General features: G+C 42.0%; 1 protein-coding gene across 5 annotated transcripts in view; it reads left to right on the top strand.

Annotated features, from left to right (window-relative positions):
* Positions 1-22663, top strand: part of lars2 (leucyl-tRNA synthetase 2, mitochondrial) — a 100379-nt gene that overhangs the window by 37774 nt on the left and 39942 nt on the right. For all 5 annotated transcript variants that reach the window (XM_068054390.1, XM_068054373.1, XM_068054368.1 and 2 more), the window contains 6 exons: positions 1196-1339; positions 7500-7607; positions 10622-10781; positions 17346-17450; positions 19248-19363; positions 21338-21621. In XM_068054390.1, the coding sequence (XP_067910491.1) occupies positions 1196-1339; positions 7500-7607; positions 10622-10781; positions 17346-17450; positions 19248-19363; positions 21338-21621 (917 nt within the window). The remainder of the gene's footprint in view (positions 1-1195; positions 1340-7499; positions 7608-10621; positions 10782-17345; positions 17451-19247; positions 19364-21337; positions 21622-22663) is intronic.

Here is a 22663-nt window from a genome sequence, read left to right as displayed (position 1 = left end):
AGGCAGTGAGTTCCAGACCATCACCACCCTCTGGGTGAAAAAGTTTTTCCTCATCTCCCCACTAATTTTTCTACCAATCACTTCAAATCTATGCCCCCGAGTCACTGACCTCTCTGCGAAGGTGAATAGACTCTTCACCTCCACTTTATCCAGGCCCCTCAAAATGTTGTACATTTCAATCAGATCTCCCCTCAGCCTTCTCTGTTCCAAGGAGAACAGCCCCAGCCTATCCAATCTTTCCTCATAGCTGCATTTTTCCAGTCCCGGCAACATCCTCGTAAATCTCCTCTGTACCCTCTCTAGTGCAAGTACATCCTTTCTGTAATGAGGTGAGCAGAACTGCACACAGTACTCAAGTTGTAGCCTAACCACTGAGTTATACAGTTCCGGCATAACCTCCCTGCTGTTGTATTCTATACCTCAGCTAATAAAGGAAAGGATTCCATCTGCCTTCTTAACCACCTTATCGACCTGTCCTGCTACCTTCAGGGATCTGTGGACATTCACTTCAAGGTCCCTCACTTCCTCTACACTTCTCAGTATTTTCCCATTATTCGTGTATTCCTTTGCCCTGTTTGATCTCCCCAAATACATCACCTCACACTTCTCTAAGTTGAATTCCATTTGCCACTTTTCTGTCCAGCTGACCAGACCATCAATATCTTCCTGCAGCCGACAGCTATCCTCCTCGCTATCTACCACACGGCCAATCTTTGTGTGGTCCACAAACTTCTTGATCATGTCGCCTACGTTTACATCCATATCATTAATATACACCACAAAAAGCAGGGGACTGAGTACTGAGCCCTGCGGAACACCACTGGAAACAGCCCTCCAGTTGCTTAAACAGCCGTCAACAATTACCCTTTGTTTCCTGCCACTGAGCCAATTTTGTATCCACCTTGCTGTATTTCTCTGGATCCATGGGATTTTTTCTTTTTACCCAATCTGCCATGTGGGACGTTGTCAAAAGCCTTGCTAAAATCCATGTAGACATATTTTTTTTCCCCCTTGTCCCTTCCCCTGAGGAATCACTACCCTTCCACTTGGCAGGTGGAATCTCAGGAACTCGCCATGGATGAAACTTTCTGGTTTGAGAGCTACAGTACACTGGTTGCAAATGAATTCATTAACTTTCACATTCCATGTTACATCAACAGTATCAGACTATAATGTATTTCCCTCTGCTTTTCAGGGACTGGTGAACTGGGATCCAGTGGATCAGACAGTGTTGGCCGATGAGCAGGTGGATGAGAATGGCTGCTCCTGGCGTTCTGGGGCTAAAGTTGAACAGAGGTACCTCAAGCAGTGGTTTGTCAAGACAACAAACTATGCAAAGGTGAGCAGACAATGAGGTGTACAAGCACAGATGAAGAGAACTCTAACCTGGCAGTACACCAAGCATTCAACATTTTCACCCACTAGAGCAAGACCACTAGTTAACTGTCACCAAAATTAATACAACAGTTTTTATTAATTAACACAGAAATGCTTCCTGTAATCTGCACAAAAATTAATAATCAGAAGATTTTGTCAGGTGGGTTGTGCCAATTCAATTTGTATTAAATGATCGGAATGAGAATTTAGACTATATACAGGAGCTGAAGTTCGTAGTAACATTGTTATGACTGTGCTTCTATTTTTTTTTAAGTATTTTGTTTGAGGACTCATGTAGTTTAGAATTATGGACATTATTTTATTTGGAAAAACCGAAAAGGATTCCATAGATGCTGGACATGTCCTTCCAATTACCTCTTTTTAAAAAGACCTTGGTTTGTAAACAACTCTTACTGGAAGTCACCTGTCTTCAGTTAAATACCCAGCAGCGGCTTTTTGACTTGGAGAAGATATTTACAGCGAAGTGACAGTTCAAGATTTATAGAGGTCAGGAGGCTTGACTCTTGAGATTGTTTTTAGTTTTGCTTTGGACAGTCAGTTCAGGTTTGGACAGTGTTCTGAAAGGAGTTTAAGAATCAATCTGCCAAGGACAAAACCCCAGCTCAGCCTTTTTCTATCTCTTTGAAAAGCCTGCCAGCTTTTCCATCTCTTTGAGAAGCTCTTAGAAGTGAATGTGAGAAATTGATGTTGCATTCCTCTTGAAAGGCCTGCCAAACTGGTCTTCAACATCACCTGAAAAGAACTGTTCTGGAAAGATCCCAGTGACTGACATCTGTGCATATTTGGCACAGCAAACCAAAAAAGGGACAACTGACCTCTTTCCATATCTTCTCTTTTTCTTCAAGGTTAGCAAGTATTTCACCAAAGTATTATTTTTGTCTTTTTTTTGGTAACAGAGCTATAAAGAGAAAATCTTTTTTTCGGATAATCTTTGTGTTTATCTGTTTATTAAAGAAACTTGTTTGTGTATTTTATTCTGGGATAAAAATAGAGTCTATGACCGTTTGGTGTTGATGTTGATGAGGACAGGTTGGGTCAAGGATGGTTGACTTCAAACAGGTTCTCAATTATTTCTAATTTGAAGCTAATTTTTGAAAGATATGACCTTCATTTTGGGCTGTGTGAGGAACTAGAAAGGGCTTTTTTTTGTCAATCGTTTCATGAAGGTAATGCACAATGTTATGAAAGTGCTTCCTTTTTGTTAAATATTTTTTGAGGACTCATTTAAATTGTGCAAATGGATCCATTTTGGAAGGCTGGCGATTTCATAAATGTTGGACTCTTTTTTTTGTGGAAAGTTCGCTGAAAGGACACTTGAGATGTGTTTGAAAACAACCTTTACTGGACATCACATGCCTTAAGGTAAATAAACAACTGAAACCTTAGTGACTTGGGGGAGATGTTTACAGAGAAGTGGCATGCCAAGATTTATGGTTGGTTAGGAGGTTCTGACCTGTTTGGAGTTTCGCTTCTGAGATATTGTTTTCGGTTCAGTTGGGGTGTGAACTGTGTTTGAAAGCAGTTGGAGATCAACCTGCCAAGAAAAAAACACCCAGCTCGTCTCTTTCTCTACCTCTTTGAAAAGACCCTGTGAATCCAGAGTGTGCTAACTGAAACCCCTGATGCCACATTTCTCCTGGAATGCCTACCCGACTATTTCTCGACATCTCCAGAATGAACTGCTCCAGAAAAGATCCCAGTGACACATATCCGTATACCCAGATGCCAGACCAAAAGGGACAACTGACATCCTTCCATAGCTTATTTTCTTTAAGAATTAGCAAGTATTTGGCCAAAATATTCCTTTTTGGGTTTTTTTTGTAAAAGAACTCTGCAGAGAGAATTTTTTTTATTTTTTCAGTGTGTGCGTGGAATTTAAAAAGGGAACTTTCATTTTTCAATCTTTGTGTTAATGCTTTGCTTCATTGCTGGCTATGTCTTGTTTTATAATAAACTGATAATTTTGTTGTTTATTAAAGAAACCTGGTTGGTGTATTTTATCTGGGACAAAGAGTAGAGTCTATGATTGACCACATCAGTAACTGGGTAAACATTTAAATATATGTTGTGACCTTGGAGAAGTGGAACAAGAAAAGACCGTGTACTCCTCCCGCCTCGGTCGTAACAGCAACAATCGAAATCATGCAAGTAAAGAGCAACAAACTGCAAATACTGGTGATCTGAAACAAAAACAGAAAAGGTAAATAAACTACAAATCAGTCAGCTTTAACAGAACAGACAGGTTGACCTTTCAAGCAGAACCTTCAAAAGTGAAAAATGAATGATATAGAGGCTATGAACAGAATCGGAACTGAAGGTAAAGGTTGGGTAATAAACGGATAATGTCAATCACAGTGAGGAAACTAATAAACTAATAGTTGAATGAATAATAAAAGCAAAATACTGCGGATGCTGGAAATCTGAAATAAATACAAGAAACGCTGGAAACACTCAGCAGTTCTGGCAGCATCTGTGGAGAGAGAAGCAGAGTTAACGTTTCAGGTCAGAGACCCTTCTTCAGTTCTGAAGAAGGGTCACTGACCTGAAACGTTAACTCTGCTTCTCTCCCCACAGATGCTGCCAGACCTGCTGAGTGTTTCCATTGTTTCTTGTATTTATTACAATAGTTGAATGACCCTGTCTTAAAAGAGAAGCTGAGGATTGTTCAATGATATCATCTCAGTCAGGCAGAGGTGAAAGAAACAAAAGCACATAAAAATAAGAGACGATGAACAACCCAACGAAGGGAAAAGACCAGAAAAGGGAGAGGGTCGGGGCGAGAGGAGGATCCTGCAGATGCAGATCTAAAATGAAAGCTGAAATAGTGGCGAAACAGTGTGTGCATTAGCTCTGCAAGCAGTGAAAATAAGGCCAGCACCCAGAACCTTGTTCCCAGGACCCTGACAGGCCTACCCCCATCATCAATTGCAGTAAGGAAAATGGGCATTATAGCCAAGGTCTTACTTAAACCAGTGTTCAGTTACAGATTGCCCAAAAGATGAGCTGCAGTTTATGTTGATCTTAAGCTGAAGACCAGGAGATCGAAGTGGGAATGTGAGGGGGGGTTAGAGAAGTGAACCATACAAGAAGGCAGGATTACACTTGCAAAACAAAACCCAGGAATTCAGCACAGCTACCACCTAATCTACTGAGGTAGAGGACACTGCACTTGTAAGCAGTGATGAAGGCATAAATGTTGTTAATTTCATATCATGCACCATATGTAAATCTGATCTGAATTTTAAATGCTGGATCTGCAAGCTATAATTAAAGTAATATATGGAACATTAGAATTACAAATGAAGGGTTTTTTGTATTTGAAATGCTGTGTTGATTCTCAGCAGGCACAGTATCAGCTTTTAGTGGGTGATGAGCAATTTAGTAGCACAAGTTGACAGCTGCTTGGAGTGCAGCTTTGTATGATAATTACTGCACCCACGCTGCCTGTGCTCAATCTGATGTATATCGATGAATTGGTCTAATTTCAATTGTAATCAGCATCGAAGGAAGTGTGGCTGCACAGTCTGTTTCAAAGGGTACTGTATTGTTAAACTAAAATGTTGCTGTAATTAATTGGGTGTGTGCTGAAGACAGAGGAGTGGAGACTCACTGTGCAGTCTCCCCTCATCATCCTGTATTACTTGAGTAATGCTATCTTGAACTTGGAAGCAGAAATATTGTACCTGGCGCATAGATTTCGATTCATCCTACTGATGGAAAGAGCTATAATTACAGCCACTGCTTAAAGTTGCGATTAGTAAAGATATTTTGATGAGCTGTCTCTGGATTAAAAAAAAAAGTAATATACAAACCCAAGTGATGTAGATGTTACATGATGGTTAACACTTGAATTACAATACAAATTGAAAATGGCGAATGAGCTGCAGTACTCCAAAGGGGTTGGAAACCTTCAAGCTTCAATTCCAATCAATGTTATGTCTGCTAAGTTACATTTAATGTTTGGTGAGAGTGTAAATGTATTGTCAGGGCTGATGAGCCTTTCTATAAGTTACTTTGAACTCTGTTGAGTTCAGGAAACTTCAGCTGGAGTATTGTCTGATTCTGGGCATCGCATTTTAGGAATTCTGTAAAGGCTCTGGAGAGGGTACAGAAGAGTTTTTCCAGAGATTACAGTTACATGCATAGACTGAAGAAATTGTGGTTGCTCTTAGAGCAGCGAAGGCTGAGGAAATTTGATAGGTGTGTTTAAAATAAAATAATGAAGCGCTTAGAGTAAATAAAGAGAAACTGTTTCCAATGGCTGGAGGGTCGATTATGCAAGGGCATAGATTTAAGGTGATTGGTAAAAGAACCCGAGGCTACTCTTTATGCAACGAGCGGTTAGGATTTGGAACAGACTGTTTGATAGGGGGGTGGATACAGGTTCAATCATAGCCTTTAAAAGGGAATTGGATAGATACGTGAAGGCAAAATGTTTGCAGGGATACGGGGAAAGAACTGGGAAGTGGGGTTAACTGGGTTGCTCTTTGAAAGAGCCAGCACAGACTGGATGGGCCAAGTAGCCTCCTGTGCTGCAGTATACTATGATTCTATGATATGACAAACCACTTTAGTCCTTCACCCAAATATTTTTCCACAAGTCATTGGTAATTGGATGGTCTGCTTGTAGCATGTGCCTGCTGCCTGCCTTGTGCTGGTTATATGATAGATATCGAAAACAGCACACTAGAGAAATGATTTACAAGAAGAGGGAGCTCAATAACAAATGGGTTTTGTTATATCGTTGCAAAGTTCTGTAAATCTATTTCGTACCAACTACTTATTTAAAGTGAAGTTCACATTCTACTGGATCATTCAAGAACTGGCAAAAGTAAACTCAGGAGCAAACGATCACTTGCAGTCATCCCTGGTTTTCCAGGTTGCTGGATTTTGTTCACTAAAGTCTTGGTATTTTAAACCAACAAGGACTGATAAGTTGTGATGTGAATGTTTTTTGTTGAATTCAGCAAAGACTAAATAAATGGCTTTTTAGGATTTTGTTTGAGGTTGCAAGGGCAGCACTGTTCTCCTGAGTTGGCTCATACACTTAGTGCTACTATGCTTCTTTCTTATGATAGGAGTATTATTGGATGTTTGTGCTAAGTTAAGTTTAACTGTCAGCGATTTCTAGGGTCAGGCTGTTGAAATGATCTAATGTTGTAATGTGCATCTGTGAATAACAAAGGTCATTAGACACTTTCAGTAACTGACATTTTGGAGTAAAGTCTAATGGGGAGCTATCGGGAGATATCAGAACATGCCTGACTCTCAAAACGCTCATTTTATTACTTAATTGAGATTTAAGATTTAATTGAAATGCCTAGAACAAGTCAGTAAAATAAGTGGTGCTCGGGCAACATGCTGAGTGAATGAATACTTACTGACTTTTGAGCTCTCTGGTGTCGTTCTGTAATGGTCTCAGTGGCTGTGACGATCACAGCATTGATTTTAATGGGGGGGGGGAGACGGAGCTGTGATATTTAGCTATTCAACGCTTTCAGCGCAGGGCTGTGAGGAGCAGCGCAAAAGTCGCAGCAATTGGCGATGCTGCGTACGTAATGGCACCAGTCGCTCATGGCAGAATTTCCTGGAATTTCTGCACCTGGATGATGGCATGCACCGCACAAGCACCGTTACTGTGGCAAGAGCTTCAGCAAATCCAGCAATCACCCCCCCTCCCGCCAGGGTCTTTATCAAACAAATGCTTTCAGGTTATCTGCATGCTCATTTTTGACATTCATGTAGTTGGTAGGCTGATGAAAGAAATTGGACATGGGAATTAAAATATTTCAATGGATTTTATTCAGGTTCTGGCCAGTGCTGGCTTCAGTTTGGTAAACTTTGAATAGAAATTGAGCAAATTGATTTTTGTGTGGGGGGTTTTCTGGTTCCTGGTTCGTTGCTATTTCCACTTGTTTATTGATAATTGAACAAGCAAATCAGCGTGGTTACTTGTCAGTCATTCAAATCTGAGATGCTTTAAGATACTGTGAGCATCCTGAGCAGGGTGTACACATTTAAGGCGTGATTGATGCTGGATTGATTAATTGTGTCAATGAGTATGATTTAACTTTTAATTCTACAGTTTTTATGTTTTGCAGTCTTTGCTGGATGCCCTGGATGATCTTCCTGATTGGTATGGTGTCAAAGAAATGCAAGCAAACTGGATTGGGGCTTGCACTGGGTGCTACTTTGACTTTGAATTGAAGGTAAAACATTTAGACGATTCGGGCCTTGATTTCCAACATTTGCCAGCCTGAAGTTTTCTGCTCACCCATCTAAATGGGTGGAAAATCGCAGGCTGCCAACTGCAGATGCAAAATCCCCGAGCCTTGGAGTTTAATGATGTTTGCGAACCAACCAGGAACAGCTAAATGCTATTTTCTTTCTGCTGTGGTTAGAAAGTGGGCTGTGCGATTTTAGGATTGAGGGGTACAAGGAGATGGATGTACACAGCTTTGTCAACAATCGAGACGGTATGAGTCGAGAGGCTACAGGGGATGGCAGTTGAGGAGTGGCTGTAAGTATGGCTACAAGAGTTTAAATGGAGGCAAATGATTTGAGAGGACAGGTGAGTAGTGAATTGAGAGAGCAAGGAGAGCAGTGAAGGAGATTGTAATTGCCAAGGATGAGGTGTCACTCAGTGCAGGGGCTGAGGGAGTCTGTTTCAGGAAGAAATTCGGGGGTAAGGCTTGGGAGGCCGGTAGACGATGGCAAATTCTAAAGGAGAGGTGTGAGGTGCTCGAGGGAAGAATAGATATCACGGGAGTATGGTAGAAATCATGTGATTTGTGAATAGCAGTTTAGATGGAGCAGTTGGTAGAAAGTGTAGCCAGGTAGAGAGCCTTCAATAAGGGGCAAGATATCACCACCTCTGAACTATTAACTCTTATAAAGTGCAGGCAACTTCAGGACATCTGACCTTGTTTGACATTTACTTTTTATAATAAAGATTTCAACCAATGATAAAAGTAGGGAAAATCCCAAGATATTCTATAAGTATATCAATGGGAAGAGGATAACCAGGGAAAGAGTAGGACCCATTAGGGACCAAGGGGAAAATTTGTGGGTGGAGCCAGAGGACATTGGTAGGGTGTTGAACGAATGCTTCACATCTGTCTTCACCCAAGAGAAAGAGGATGTAGATAGGGAACTTAGAGAGAGACTGTGAGGTTCTTGAGCAAATTGTCATAGGGAGTGACAAGGTATTGGAGGTTTTGGAAGGCTCAAAAGTGGACAAATCTCCAGGTCCGGACGATTTGTGTCCCAGGATGCTGTGGGAGGCGAGGGTGGAGGTTGCAGGGGCTCTGACCCTAATTTTTAATTCTTCTCTGGCCAAGGGGGGAGGTGCCAGAGGACTGGAGAACAGCTAATGTGGTCCCACTATTTAAGAAAGGTTGTAGAGATAAGCCAGGGAACTACAGACCAGTGAGTCTCACGTCAGTGGTAGGGAAACTATTGGAGAAAATTCTGAAGGAGAGAATCTATCACCACTTGGAGAGGCAAAATTTGATTAGGAATAGTCAGCATGGCTTTGTCAGAGGGAGGTCATGCCTAACAAATTTGATTGAATTTCTGAGCATGTGACCAGGTGTGTAGATGAGGGTAGTGCAGTTGATGTAGTTTACATGGATTTCAGCAAAGCCTTTGACAAGGTCCCACATGGGAGACTTATCAAGAAAGCAAATGCACATGGGGATACAAGGTAACTTGATAAGGTGGATTCAAAATTGGCTTAGCTGTAGGAGACAGAGTGATGACAGACGGCTGTTTTAGTGACTGGAAGCCAGTGTCCAGTGGCATACCACAGGGATCTGTGCTGGGTCCCCTATTGTTTGTCATTTATATAAACGACATAGATGACTATGTGGGGGGTAGGATCAGTAAGTTCGCAGATGACACAAAGATTGACCGAGTGGTTAACAGTGAGGTGGAGTGTCTTAGGTGACAGGAAGATATAGACGGGATGGTCAAATGGGCAGAAAAGTGGCAGATGGAATTTAACGCTGAAAATTATGAGGTGATACACTTTGGAAGGAGTAATGTGAGACAGAAGTATTCAATGAATGGCCTGACACTGGGATGTTCCGAGGAACAAAGGGACCTTGGCGTGTTTGTCCATAGATCTCTGAAGGCAGAAGGGCAGGTTAATAGGGTGGTGAAAAAGGCATATGGGACACTTGCCTTTATCAATCGAGGCATAGATTACAAAAGCAGGGAGGTCGTGTTGGAGTTGTACAGAATTTTGGTAAGGCCACAGCTGGAGTACTGTGTGCAATTCTGGTCGCCACATTATAGGAAGGATGTGATTGCACAGGAGGGGGTGCAGAGGCGATTCACCAGGATGTTGCCTGGGATGGAACATTTAAGCTATGAAGAGAGGTTGGATAGGCTTGGGTTGTTTTCACTGGAGCAGAGAAGACTGAGGGGTGACCTGATCGAGGTGTACAAGATTATGAGGGGCATGGACAGGGTGGATAGGGAGCAGCTGTTCCCCTTAATTGAAGGGTCAGTTACGAGGGGTCACAAGTTTAAGGTGAGGGGTGGGAGGTTTAAGGGGGATTTGAGGAAGAACTTTTTTACCCAGAGGGTCTGGAATGCCCTGCCTGGGAGGGTGGTAGAGGCAGGTTGCCTCACATCCTTTAAAAAAAATACCTGGATGAGCACTTGGCACATCATAACATTCAAGGCTATGGGCCAAGTGCTGGCAAATGGGATTAGGTAGACAGGGCAGGTGTTTTAATGCATCAGTGCAGACTCGATGGGCCGAAGGGCCTCTTCATTCTATTATTCTGTGATTCAATGCAAGGACACTTAAAAGTAATGACATTTGTTGCTAAATGGTTTTGTTAAAATTTCACATGCCTCCACATTTTATGAATTTGTGCTTTCAAAAAACTTATTTTAAACCTTGAGAATACAACCCCAATTGCACTGAGAGTCTGTTCCAAGCTAAACCCTCTCAGTTAATGTTGTGTGAGTGGACAATTGTCATGTGTCAATCTGTGTACTAATACCATTTAAATTACCTCTGCTTTCTTCTCTGTTAACTGAACAGCTTGGGAAAACTGGTCAGTCACCTATCCAGCGTGCTAACTTCATAACCGCTCCTCCCACTGCGTACAGAATTGTTTGCTTATGTCATTTATTTTAGATGTAGTCTGTAGCTGTGAAATTCTAGTTATTGTGTTGTTCAAGCATGTGAGCATCCATTCTACCCTAGGTGAATGGAAAGCACGTTGGTGAAAAGCTGCCCGCATATACCTCCAACCCGGATGCAGTTTATGGTGCATCCCACCTTTCTATCCTACCCAGTCACAGGTTGCTGCATGGCAACAGTCACCTGAGAGACATTCTTCAAAAGTGTTTTGTACCTGACACAGGTAAGAATTTGTGGAAAATCTCCAACAGAAAATAAGAACATAAAAAAAAAAATGTGCATGTGTGTGGGTGAGGAGGCTCTATAATCAACCTCAAGAACACCTCCGTTCAAAATGGGGCTGTTCGGGGGGAAACCAGCTAGAATTCCCTTTGGAAAGTGGTTTATGTGAACTTTGGATGAAAATCGGATCAGGTTTAGATGTAATGTCATCCCATGCTTGATGTCAACAGACGGAATTACCACTTTGGCAGGGTCTCGGAGCTGGCACCCCAGAGCTGTCTCCTACAATGAGTTACTGTTTTTAGAAGTGCAGTAGAAAAAATTGGCAGGGAGGGAATGGGGATATGCAATCATTTGCAACACTATCTGTAAGTAAGTTTTGTTCTTGGCTAATTTTGAGATTTGGTTGGGAGTCTGGGTAGATTAGGTATTCACAATCTGTAGGAGCGAACTAATGTACGGGCTAACCTGTTGAGTTTTTATGGTAGGTGGTGAGGTGCCAAAGGTCAGTGTACAAGCTACATCGCAACATCTGAAGGTCATAAAAATATCTCTGAAGTATGCAAGTAATGCGTGAATTTTATTGTTTATCTTCTTTCTTGGTCTCTTTTGAATTCAGGAACTCGGATGATATAAGCCCATTGCTGAAGGAGGTTTCCTTTCCTTTATCTGGTGTCTGTATCCTCTCTCTATATTGTTTAGGGAAATGTTAGACATATTCCATTTCCCTTAACTGCTAAACTGGTACCGAGACAATGCGCAGAGGAAGTATACCAATTGGGTTATACACCTGTTTCTTTTGGCACACTTCTGTCATCCAAATGTGAGGACCTGTTCCGTGTTAAATGCCTTTGGAGTAGTGTTTCCCAAGTAATGCATTTGTTTTAGCACAAGTTACTGACCCCAACCTTGCAGTGGCATTTCCTTTTCCCAAAACACTTATCATTGTAGTCTTTGAGTAAGATTTTCATTTTTTAAAAATCTCACTAAATGTCAAAATGGGAGTGGTTTTCTGTTTTGCGCCCACTTCCACTAGGGACTGTTCTCGGGCTGCTCTCTCCACTTGAGACAACCAGTCAATGCAAAGGGGCAACCATCCATATGGGCTGGATTGGAGCCCTAGCCTTAGAGGTGTGAGATCAACGTGCCAATCCACTGTCCCACCCCATTTTCCCAAAATGTGATTTTTGGATTAGCTTCCAGGTTTAAGGAATCCAGGATTTTTGATGTTGTTCGGATGGGTTCCATTCCCAGATTCCTTCCATTTTGTTTCCGTTATCAATTACATTAACTTCAAGCAAAAGTAATACTGGTTTTCTGTGTAGAAATAGTGTATTGCTGTAATCCTGTGTGGTTGAAACCAAAATAATTCCCATATTATACCATCTTAATCTCCCTTTCTACACTTGTGCAAACAGGCTTACCATCTGCACAGTCCAGGGGGACTCTAAGTGCTTGCTATTCTTAGTTAATTTGTCCTTAGCCATGTGTTAAGTGGAGTTTGCTGTGGCAAATAGGAAAATAGCATTTGTTTATACTGTTCCATTATGGTATGTATTTTCCTTTTGTTGCATATTTTCACTCTTCATTTCCTCTTTGAAGGTGTTTTCTCCTTGCTGTGTTCAGGTCCTCCTACACTCACCCAAGTGGTCATTATTTATTCATCTTGTGTTGGCCTTGACCATTAGATTTGGCTGGCTGATAAAACCATGGGGTCACCCTAGCTGTGCTTGATCCTGTCGACATCTGTGTGCTCTCTAGTAGACCCTGGAGGAATTTTCCTCCCTCTCAAGGGCCCTCAGACCAACTGTAGCATCTCCACCACCACCTTGGCTGAATTAGATATGCTTTTTCATGTGTGGGTTGGCGATGATGAGACCATCAACACAGATGGCAGATCCTACAAATAAAATCACTTCTTCGATAGTTTAACGTTGTCTTATTTTTTCTTCTGCCCTTTATTAGTCCATTCCTCCCAGACACATGCATGTCCTGGCCAAAGGGGCAAGCAGACCACAATGAGTGACACTGAAAACTATATGGTGAAGATTTCCCACCTGGTTTCCCTGACCCTCAGTTTGTGTCTTCAGTAGCTAACGTCATGAAATCACTAGTCGCAGTGGGGGGGGGGGGATCTTAACTCTTTGGGACTGTATATTGTCATTAGCTCCCGTGGCAGCAGCTCAATTGTGTGCTTTTCAAATGTAATGTATGAGTGTTTCATGAATTATTATAGAGAACTGGTGAGATACATGAGCATAAATTGGATTGAGGTATACCATGGACAGGGCTGTTTTCCTTTATTTATTGCTGAAACTGTTTTCTTTCCCCACTAATCTTTATGGGGGACAGTAAGTGATAAATCATGTCGATGAGATGATGCAAATAGGTTACATGTCACCTGAAGGTATATAATGGGTAGTTGCTACTTCAGTAATACTGAATATTCTGTGGTAACAATACAGAAATATTTTGTGGTTTATTTACACTATCATTCCATTGTCCTCTTGTTATATCCTCAATTTGTAGATGAGGAGTTACTTTCAATTGAGTCCGTTTTTGTCTGGACAGAGTGGAGAAATGTTGTAGTTACAAGAACCTGCACACCACTCACTGAGGAGTTTGGCAAGCAATAGTATTTGAACAGGAAATTCCAATTGCAGCAATTTTCCTGCAATGGGATTTAATTTCCAAAAATGTGTTTTTTTTTAGTACGGAGCAGGAGGAAATAGTTGTCACAAGCCTTTCTGTCTTCATCAGGAAGTGCCTGCATGTAAGAATGTCCTTTCCTCCATCATCAGAAGGCACAGTGCTGATGGTGTGATTTTCCAGCAACCAGCTGAGCTTTGTTCATTTTCCAAGGGACCAGCAACATTCTTCAGACTGCGAGAAAAAAATTAACCACAATAGGAAGCATTTTTTTCAGACTATCCCCTTTTTAGCTCCGTTGCCTTTGAAGTTTCTCCGCTTGTGATTGAGTTATTTTGAGTGCCAGCTCTCCATTTCTGTGATTTGCTATTGGCTTGCACGGAAATATCCTGTCAAAACATTATCTGATTGGGAGATTGTAACTTGCTCGTAAATATTCTCGATGTAGCACTGTCTTTTCTGTTCTGTGATCCTGCAAAACGCCTGACATATGCATAAACAAGCTAAACTGTTGATCATTCATGTCCCTTCACTCACTTATCCCTCTGTATTCTTTTACCTGGTTTATAGTTTGCATTGGATTGCAGGATTTTTACTGGTATTTTGATGAATCTGATTATGATTCCTTCCATTTATCCATATTATGGCCCCAGTTTCAATCTTCAGCCCTGCTGAATTTACCAATCTCGCTTGTGGACACAGTAGGTGTTATAATTGGCCACAGCATTTCTGGACTAGGAATGGGAACCTCTGGCCATTTCTGTCCTGTTGTTCCTTCTGGATATTTGTGTGTGGCCAGAATCAAGCTGAACTGCACCGTCCAGCCACTTGCCAACATTTGCTGCTGAAGTATAGCCACTTTGATGTATTAGAGGGCTGCTGCTGGTGTGGCTTGTGGGACTGTGCCATCTTCAGGAGAGAAGGGTTAAGGAGAAAAAATTGGAATCAACATGTCAACCAATGCGTCAATTTTAAAATTCCTATCCTCATGTTCAAATCCCTCCATGGCCTTGTCCTTCCTGTAATCTGCAGTCCTACAACCCTTTGAGTTCTGCATTCCTCCAAATCTGGCCTCTTGTGTATCCCCGCCCTCCCCCCACTCCCTTCGCCCTATCATTGGTGGCCGTGTTTTCAGTCAACTAAGCTTTAAGGTCTGGATATCCCTCCTCAAACCCCTTGGCTGGTCTCTCTTTCTGTCGCTCTCTCTTTTTAAGCTGCTGTTTAGAACTTATCTATTTGACCAAGCATTTGGTCACCTCTGCTGATGTCTTCCCCTTTGGCTTGGTATCAGTGTTTGAGTGATGATGCCTTGAGGTGCTTTACTACGTTAAAGGTGCTATATGAATACATGTTGTTGAGAGGTAAAGTGTGAGTAAAGTTCACTGAGAAATGATTAGTATTCGTGAGAGCCTTCTAGTAGTACTGACAGGAAAGCTATTTAGGCAAGAGTTTTTTTTTTATTTGAACCTGAATCATATGAGGTTTTTAGTGAGCATTGCGAACAATGCAACAAAGTTTAAAAAGTAATTGAAAGTTTTTTTAAATTAAGCATGGGAATAGGGGATGATGGTGGAATGGGTGGGGGAAGGTAGGTATTTCGTTACTCATTGATTATCAACCCTACAAAACATGAACCAGTAAATATTAATACAATACCAGTGACTGAGAGTGATACTAAATTCATTAAATCAACATCTTGAGTAACTGAAATTAAAGCAGATCCTAAGCAGTATACATTCTCAGATTTATTCCAGGTGCTTATATGATACGGGGTAGGTGCCAGAGGATTGGAGAATGCCAAACGTGACACCCTTATTCCAGAGAAGGTGTAAGGACATTCCTAGCAACTACAGGCCTGTTAGTTTAACATAGGTGGTCGGTAAGGTTTTGGAAACAATAATCCAGAAAAAATCAACAGGAATTTGGAGGTTTGAGTTAATTAAGGATAGCCACAGATTTGAAAAAGGCGGATCATGCTTGACTAATCTAATTGAATATTTTAATGAAGAACAGAGGTTGAAGAAGGGAATGCAGTGGATGTTGTTTATACGGATTTTAAGAAAGCGTTTGATAAAGTACCATGTAAAAGGCCGGTCAACAAAATTGAGGCTCAGGGACTAGGAGGGTCAGTATCCAATTGGATTAAAAAAATTGGCTTAAGGACAGAAAACAGTGAATCGTAGTAAATGGCTGTTTTTCAGACCGGAGGATGGTAGACGGTGGTGTTCCCCAAGGGTCAGTGCTACGACCACTGCTTTTTTTGCTTTCTATAAACGACTTGGATTTTGGAATATAGAGTAGAATTACAAAATTTGCAGATGACGCTAAACTTGAAAGAGTGGCAAACAGTGAGAATGATGTGAACCGCCTGCAACAGAACATAGATAGGATAGCGGAACGGGCAGACAAGTGGCAGATAGAATTTAATGCAGACATGTGTGAGGTGATGCATTTTGGAAGAAGGATAGGGTGAGGCAATATAGAAAGAGTGTGCAGGAAGAGGGGGACCTGGGGGTGCATGTGCATCGATCTTTGAAGGTGGCAGGGCATATTGAGAGAGTAGTTAGCAAAGCATACGGGATCTTGGGCTTCGTAAATAGAGGCATTGAGTACAAAAGCAGGGAAGTTATGCTGCACCTTTATAAAGCTCTGGTTAGGCCCCAACTAGAGTATTGCATCCAATTCTGATCACCACACTTTAGAAAGGGTCCTTGAGAGGGTGCAGAGGAGATTTACCAGAAAGACTCCAGGGATGGGGAATTTTAGTTACAAGATTAGGTTGGAAAAGTTGCAGTTGTTCTCCTTGGAGCAAGGGAGATTGAGGGGAGATTTGATAGAGGTGTACAAGATTATGACAGGTTTAGATAAGTTAGCCAAGGAAACATATTCCCATTAATTGATGGTACAAGGACTAAGGGACACAGGTTGAAGGTTTTGGGCAAGAGATGCAACGGGACTATGAGGAAGTACTTTTTTACGCAGCAAGTGGTGATGACCTGGAACTCGCTGCCCATAATGGGGGAGAAAGCAGAGACAATCAATGATTTCAAAAGGAAATTGGATGAACACTTACAGGAAATAAACTTGCAGGCCTATAGGGTTCAAGCAGGAGAGTGGGACTGACTGGATTGCTCCAGTGAGAGTCAACATAGATTCGATGGGCTGAATGGCATCCTCCTGTGCTGTAAATGGTTCTGGTCCTATGCTTCACATGCAGCTTTGAAGTGCATTGCTGTATAGATGAATGGGACAACCACCTTTCACATAGCAACGTTCCAAAATGAAATGAATGACTAATAAATTGTTTTTTGATGGTGTTGGCTGAGGGAAGGCTGTTGATCAAGATGTGCAACTCACTGTGTTTTTAAAATTCCATGGAAACTCTGGTTCCCATCTGATTCCGCGGCAACAGAAATGTGGAACACCGTTCATATTGCAGTCTGTGTACGCCTTGATTATTTGCTCAGGTCCTGGAGTTGGACATGAACCCTGCACAGCTTTCACTCACACTCATTCTTCATTTCTTTATCTACTGATTGATTGATTGTCTTGTTTTAGTAACTCATTCCTATATCGTTCACCCTTTCTTTTGCTCTTTGCTTTCTCTCTCTATTTGTGTCTCATCTGTCTTTTATTTTTCTTCTTCTGCTGCATATAAGCCATGTAGTTCAAAAAGTAATTTGTTGTGTGTAGGTGTTTATGATCTTTCAGTATGACATTTTCTATATAAATGGAAATATCATTATTGTTGGACCTGAATTGTCTTGGTCTGTTAGGGCAAAGCTCATTAAAAAAAAAACTGCACTTCTTGTTGTAAGTGATGAGGTCCACTCATGGAAAAGAGCCTGCACAATATTTGAAAAGAAAATGATCTATTAAGAGCCTAACCATGATTTCATTATTGATTGCTTTCCAGACTGCCAGACACCAGTGACTGGTGTAAACCTTTTAAATAGTCAGGAGATTCCTCTTGTCATTTCAGCCAAGAAAGAGTTTGAAGGTCATTTAGACACAGTCATAGGTAAGGAGGCCATTCCTGTTTTTCTTTATCCTGTTTGGTGGGAGGTGGAAATTGGAGATTGCTTTACCTTATTGTGTGGACAGTCTCTTAATATCTGTGAATGTCTTCAATGAACTGTACCAATTTTGCAATTTGCTTTCTCTTTTTTTTTTAATAAACCTTCCTAGTTGATGATTCATGGCGTTGTACAAAAAATAAATGCCTATCTTGCTAACAAAAGCATTTTTTGATTTTTCTTTATTTCTGTTTTGCATCTCACACACTGGTCGGAATTTTGCGCCGCCCCAGCGGGTCGGATGGTGGCTTGGGGGGCGGCGTAAAATTGAGCGGCAGGCTCTGGGAGGCCTAACCGCCGCGATTCAGCCTCCGACCAAGTTTACGGAGGTCCAGTGGGGGGTGAGGAGTGGCCCGCACAGGGTACCCGATTAAGGGTCGCCTCCACCTCCCAACCCAACCCCGGGATCCAAGACGCCCTCCATCCCCCAAATGATCACCCTAGCCTCACCAGGGCACGACCGATTCCCCTGGTGAGGCAACCCGAACTTACCTTCAGTACCGGTTCCTTGGTATCCTCCTCGGTCGGCTGAGCTGCAGTCCCAGCAGTGGCCACCGCTCCTGGTGGTGCTGCTGAGCCTAAGAGCTGCCAGCCCGCTGATTGGCCGGCAGCTCACTGAGGTGGGACCTCCTCCCTCAAGTGGGTGGAAGTCCCACTTGGGCCAATTAAAGCCTGGGGATCCGTAAAATACGGATTCGGCACCGACATTTACGTCGGAGTCCGGCTCCCGTCCGCCCACTGTAAAATTCCGGCCACTTTCTTTTTGCTCCTCTCCCAAAGCATAAAGAAGGGGTAACGGCAATCGAGTGCGGGGTGCTGAGGCCCTGGGGGGCAGGGGTGGGGGAGGGGAGTAGCTGTTAATGGAGCGGCAGAGAAGCCTGGGTGATGGCTGTCTAAGCTCTGGAATTCCCACCCTAAATCCCTCCATCGCTCTCCTTTTAAGACCCTCTTTAAAACTTGCCTCTTTGACCATGCTTTTGGTCACCTGTCCTAATATCTCCTTATGTGGTTCAGTGTCAAATTTTGTTTGATTGCATTCCTGTGAAGTGTCTTGAGACCTTTTACTATGTTAAAGGCGCTATATAAATGCAAGTAGTTGTTCAGGTGGCACACTTCCAGGGAACTCCTGTGTTAACTTCCTTAGGCTGCGTCAGCTATTCAAATGCTACTATCATTTGGAGGCGGGTGGGAGGGAGATGGAAAAGTTCATTTGACATGTAGCAGCAGAAATAATTTATTACCAAGTTAACAAATACAGAAGAATAGAGGGCACGATGGCAAAACAGAAATCAGATGACTCTTGAACCCCCGGCAGCCCTTCTTGGCCCCTCTGAAAACTTATGAAGTAAGTGTGTGTCCTGAGTGTGTTTGCAGCAGTAAAGCATGTACATGTGCCGAATGCAGCTGGCGACAGAGTTCTTACTGTACGCAAAGGGAAACCACACAATGAGGCCTTTCCCTGGCACCGGAGGAGTGAGGATGAGAGTCATCTTACGTCATCTCCTGTAAGCTGGCCGAGATCAGTGTTTGTTGAGGTGCAGTAGCAAGTTGCCATAGGCCCAGTTACTACAGGGTCCTTATTTACACTGAGGGGAGCTGGAGAGAAGATGCAAGGGTGTCACACTTCAAAGCAAGGAACAAGGAAACTATTTAAATTGAGCTAAGTTTTGAGGCAACAAGAATGTTGCTTAACATTACCCAATAATTCTTCCCTTCTTTCTGTGTTGTCTCTGTTAACCAAGGTATTCCCAGCATTCATCCGGAAGATGCAAAAGTTGCAAAAAAGTTGGGTCTGGAATGGCGAGAAGTTTTCAAAACCCTACCTGACGGCACCGAGCAGTTACAGGATTGTGACGAGGTTAGTGATATGGCTGCTGGAGCTGTGGGTTGGGCACTTAGGACTAGTGAATGCTGGGAATGTTGGCCTCCAGTTTCCATCTTCTGGTGCAAGGTGCTCGCAGAAACACTCTACTGCATACTCACCTTCTCATACTGATTGGTTACTCAGACTGAAAACAAAAGGAATCTCTGTCACCTACTTTAAAATCGTTAAGCAAACTAGCTTTACAAAGTAAGTTATGTCCATAATCTTCAGTGTTTGATGTTGTACTATTAATGTTGATGGCAGACTTCTGGATTGGTCATGCATTCCTGTATGTTAAGTTTTGGCTCCTTAGGCCAGAAAGATTTCTGAGCTTACATCTGTTTGAGTGACATTTGAGTGAGTTAATGAGCATATTAATCACTGTGCAGACATCTGGATCAGAAACTGAAGTATTGGCCCAGATTTTGCAGTCAGCGATGAAGCAATTGCGCTCGCCGCTGCCCTCAAAGATCTAACAATCTCTCTGGTGTGGATTTCCCCTTTCCCAACATCAGTTTGAATCTGGCACCAAATCAAGGAGATCTCCAGGCGTCCAGCAGCAGTGATGTCATCAAGTATGATAAGCAGACAATCACATTGAAGTATTCTCGGATAGCGAACCAGGAAATGAAAACCACAGAATGCTTTCACTTCTGATTTTATATTTTACAGCTAGTGAAATAAATGTGACATAGACCTGGGATTTAGATTAAAGTTAAATTATTACAAAAAACTTTAAAAAAAAAATGTTTAAGAATATATGAAATTTCTCATCATAGTGAAGAAATTTGGCATTCATCAAATATAAAATTTCTCTTTCTGGATCAGTAAAGGTGTTTAGATGAATTATGAACTTAGTACACCGTTAAAAACTGAGTTGCACCTCATTGAACAAGGTGTAACTTTAAGAGTTTTTACAGCGAGACTAAGCGAAAGAGTGGAAATTCTTGTCAGTTCAGTGATTTCTAATTGCTTGTCTTCTGGGAGATCTCAACAGCGCACCATCTGGAGAAGCATAGAATCACTGACTGCAACTCCCGGATTTCTGCATTTAACTGAGCATTTGTGCGCTCCAAATGTTGCTGTCGTTTTCAGAGGAATAATGATGGCAAATGCCGAAACAGTCACCATTCACCCTCATTACTACAAAGCCAGGGCCATTAAAACATTTTGGTAATCTTTTGAAGTTTAGGAAGAAAAAGGGGATATCTACTTGCAACAGCAATCGATTGTTTTTAATAAATATCTATACACTTTTGAGAAATGGACTGTTCTAAAAGATCATTAATATCTTAGAACAAGGACTGAAGCTTCAGTGAACTGGGAAATGGTTTAACATTAAAATAGGGCCATAGACAATTATGGCACAGAAAGAGGCCATTCAGCCCATCGTGTCTGCACCAGCTTTAAAAACAAACTAGCCGCCCTTTCTAATCCCACCTACCAGCACCTGGTTCATAGCCTTGCAGGTTACAGCATTTCAGGTGCAGGTCTGGGTACCTTTTAAATGAGTTGAGGGTTTCTGCCTCCGATCTAGGCAGCGAATTCCAGACACCCACCACCCTCTGGGTAAAAAAGTTTTTCCTGATGTCCCCTCCAATCCTTCTACTAATCACCTTAAATCTGTGGGCCCTGGTAATTGACCTCTCCGCTATGGGAAACAGGTCCTTCCTGTCTACTCTAGGCCGCTCATAATTTTGTACAACTCAATTAAGTCACTCCTCAGTTCCAGGGAAAACAACCCTAGCCTATTCAATCTTTCCTCATAGCTGCAACTTTCAAGCCCTGGCAACATTCTTGTAAATCTCCTCTGTACTCTTAATTATGTCCTTCCTGTACTGTGGTGACCAGAACTGTACCACACCAAGACTTTGTCAAAAGTTAGAAAAAACATGCTAATTAGAACTTGCTTACTAGTAGCAAATTATTACTTAAAGTATTTATCAAAAATCTTGGCTAACTTTTCAGTTCACAGGACTTGATAAACAGTCTGCAACTCAGGCCATCTTGAAACATGCAAAAGACCTTGGAATTGGTGGCTACCTTACGAGCCCGAAAATGCGTGACTGGTTGATATCCCGGCAGCGTTACTGGGGCACGCCTATTCCCGTCGTCCATTGTCAGTCTTGTGGCACTGTACCTGTCCCTTATGAAGCCCTACCTGTGCTTTTACCCAAGATCAAGTCATTTCCAGCCAAAGGGCTTTCTCCACTAACTGCAGCCTCCGAGTGGCTCAACTGTACCTGTCCTAAGTAAGTTAACTATCCTTAGTTGCTTAATTATTTACCTCCAAAACTGCTCCAGTAGTTTTTGAAATAAAAACCAAATATGTTGGAAACATGCAGCATCTGGGAAGTGATGCACAGATTGATGTTTTAGGTCAACGTCCTAGTGTAACTAGTTTTTAATAGTTTCTAATGAGAAAAGGAAATGGTTTAAAGAGGAGATAACTGATGTGATAAGCATGTTAAATTGTAAATTACAATAAATTCCAGTCTGTGAATTGATCACTTTCTACTGTTTTCCCAGCCAAGCATGGGAAAGTGACTTGATCAGTCTGTAGTGACTTTGCTGTATAGCTGGGACAATATGGTCAGCAACAGAAAGAATTCCAGTGTATTTCAGTGCCTCCTGGACAATACTGTGGTAGCTTTATTCTTGTTCACTGATAAAGATGTTACTTTATGTCAGCAGGTATATTGTCTAACTTTTACGCTCGGATATCAAAGCAGCTAGTTGGCAACTGAATCTGAGGAAGGTCCTGATCTCCATGGCATCACTGCCTTCGTAGCATGCTGACGCAAAATGCATTTAGTTTCTGCCATAATATTCTCACAGCACTGACTAAAGGACAGGCATCACTGGAACAAGAATAGACTTTTGATGCACCAAAGTCATAACATCAGCCTCTGGATTATATTTATTTTGGGGATGGAAAAGTGAGTGCAGTTGTTAAGTTGCTGTGCAGAATATCTGCTAGAAGTGCCCAATGGTGTTGGGTGTTGATGAGGTAAATCGGCGGGGGGGGGAGGGGTAATCTATTTCCACTGGTTGGTGATTCAGTAAATAAAGGGTATAAACTTAAGATCATCACCAAAAGAACAAAACAAGTCATTCGTTTTTTTGTAGCACATAGAAGGCCCCCAGCAGAAACAGTGCCAACTTTTAAAAGGATTTGCAGATTAGTATTTGAAAAAGACAAATTTAACAGATGAAAGGGGAATAGGGCTGTAGATAGCACTTTGAGAGTCAGCACAGGTATGATGGGCTGAATAGCCTCTTGTGCTGTAAAAT

This window comes from Heterodontus francisci, chromosome 2 (assembly GCF_036365525.1).
Source record: "Heterodontus francisci isolate sHetFra1 chromosome 2, sHetFra1.hap1, whole genome shotgun sequence".
Classification (NCBI taxonomy): domain Eukaryota; kingdom Metazoa; phylum Chordata; class Chondrichthyes; order Heterodontiformes; family Heterodontidae; genus Heterodontus; species Heterodontus francisci.
The sequence above is the reverse complement of the archived record's forward strand: the minus strand, read 5'-3'. Positions and strand labels throughout refer to the sequence as shown.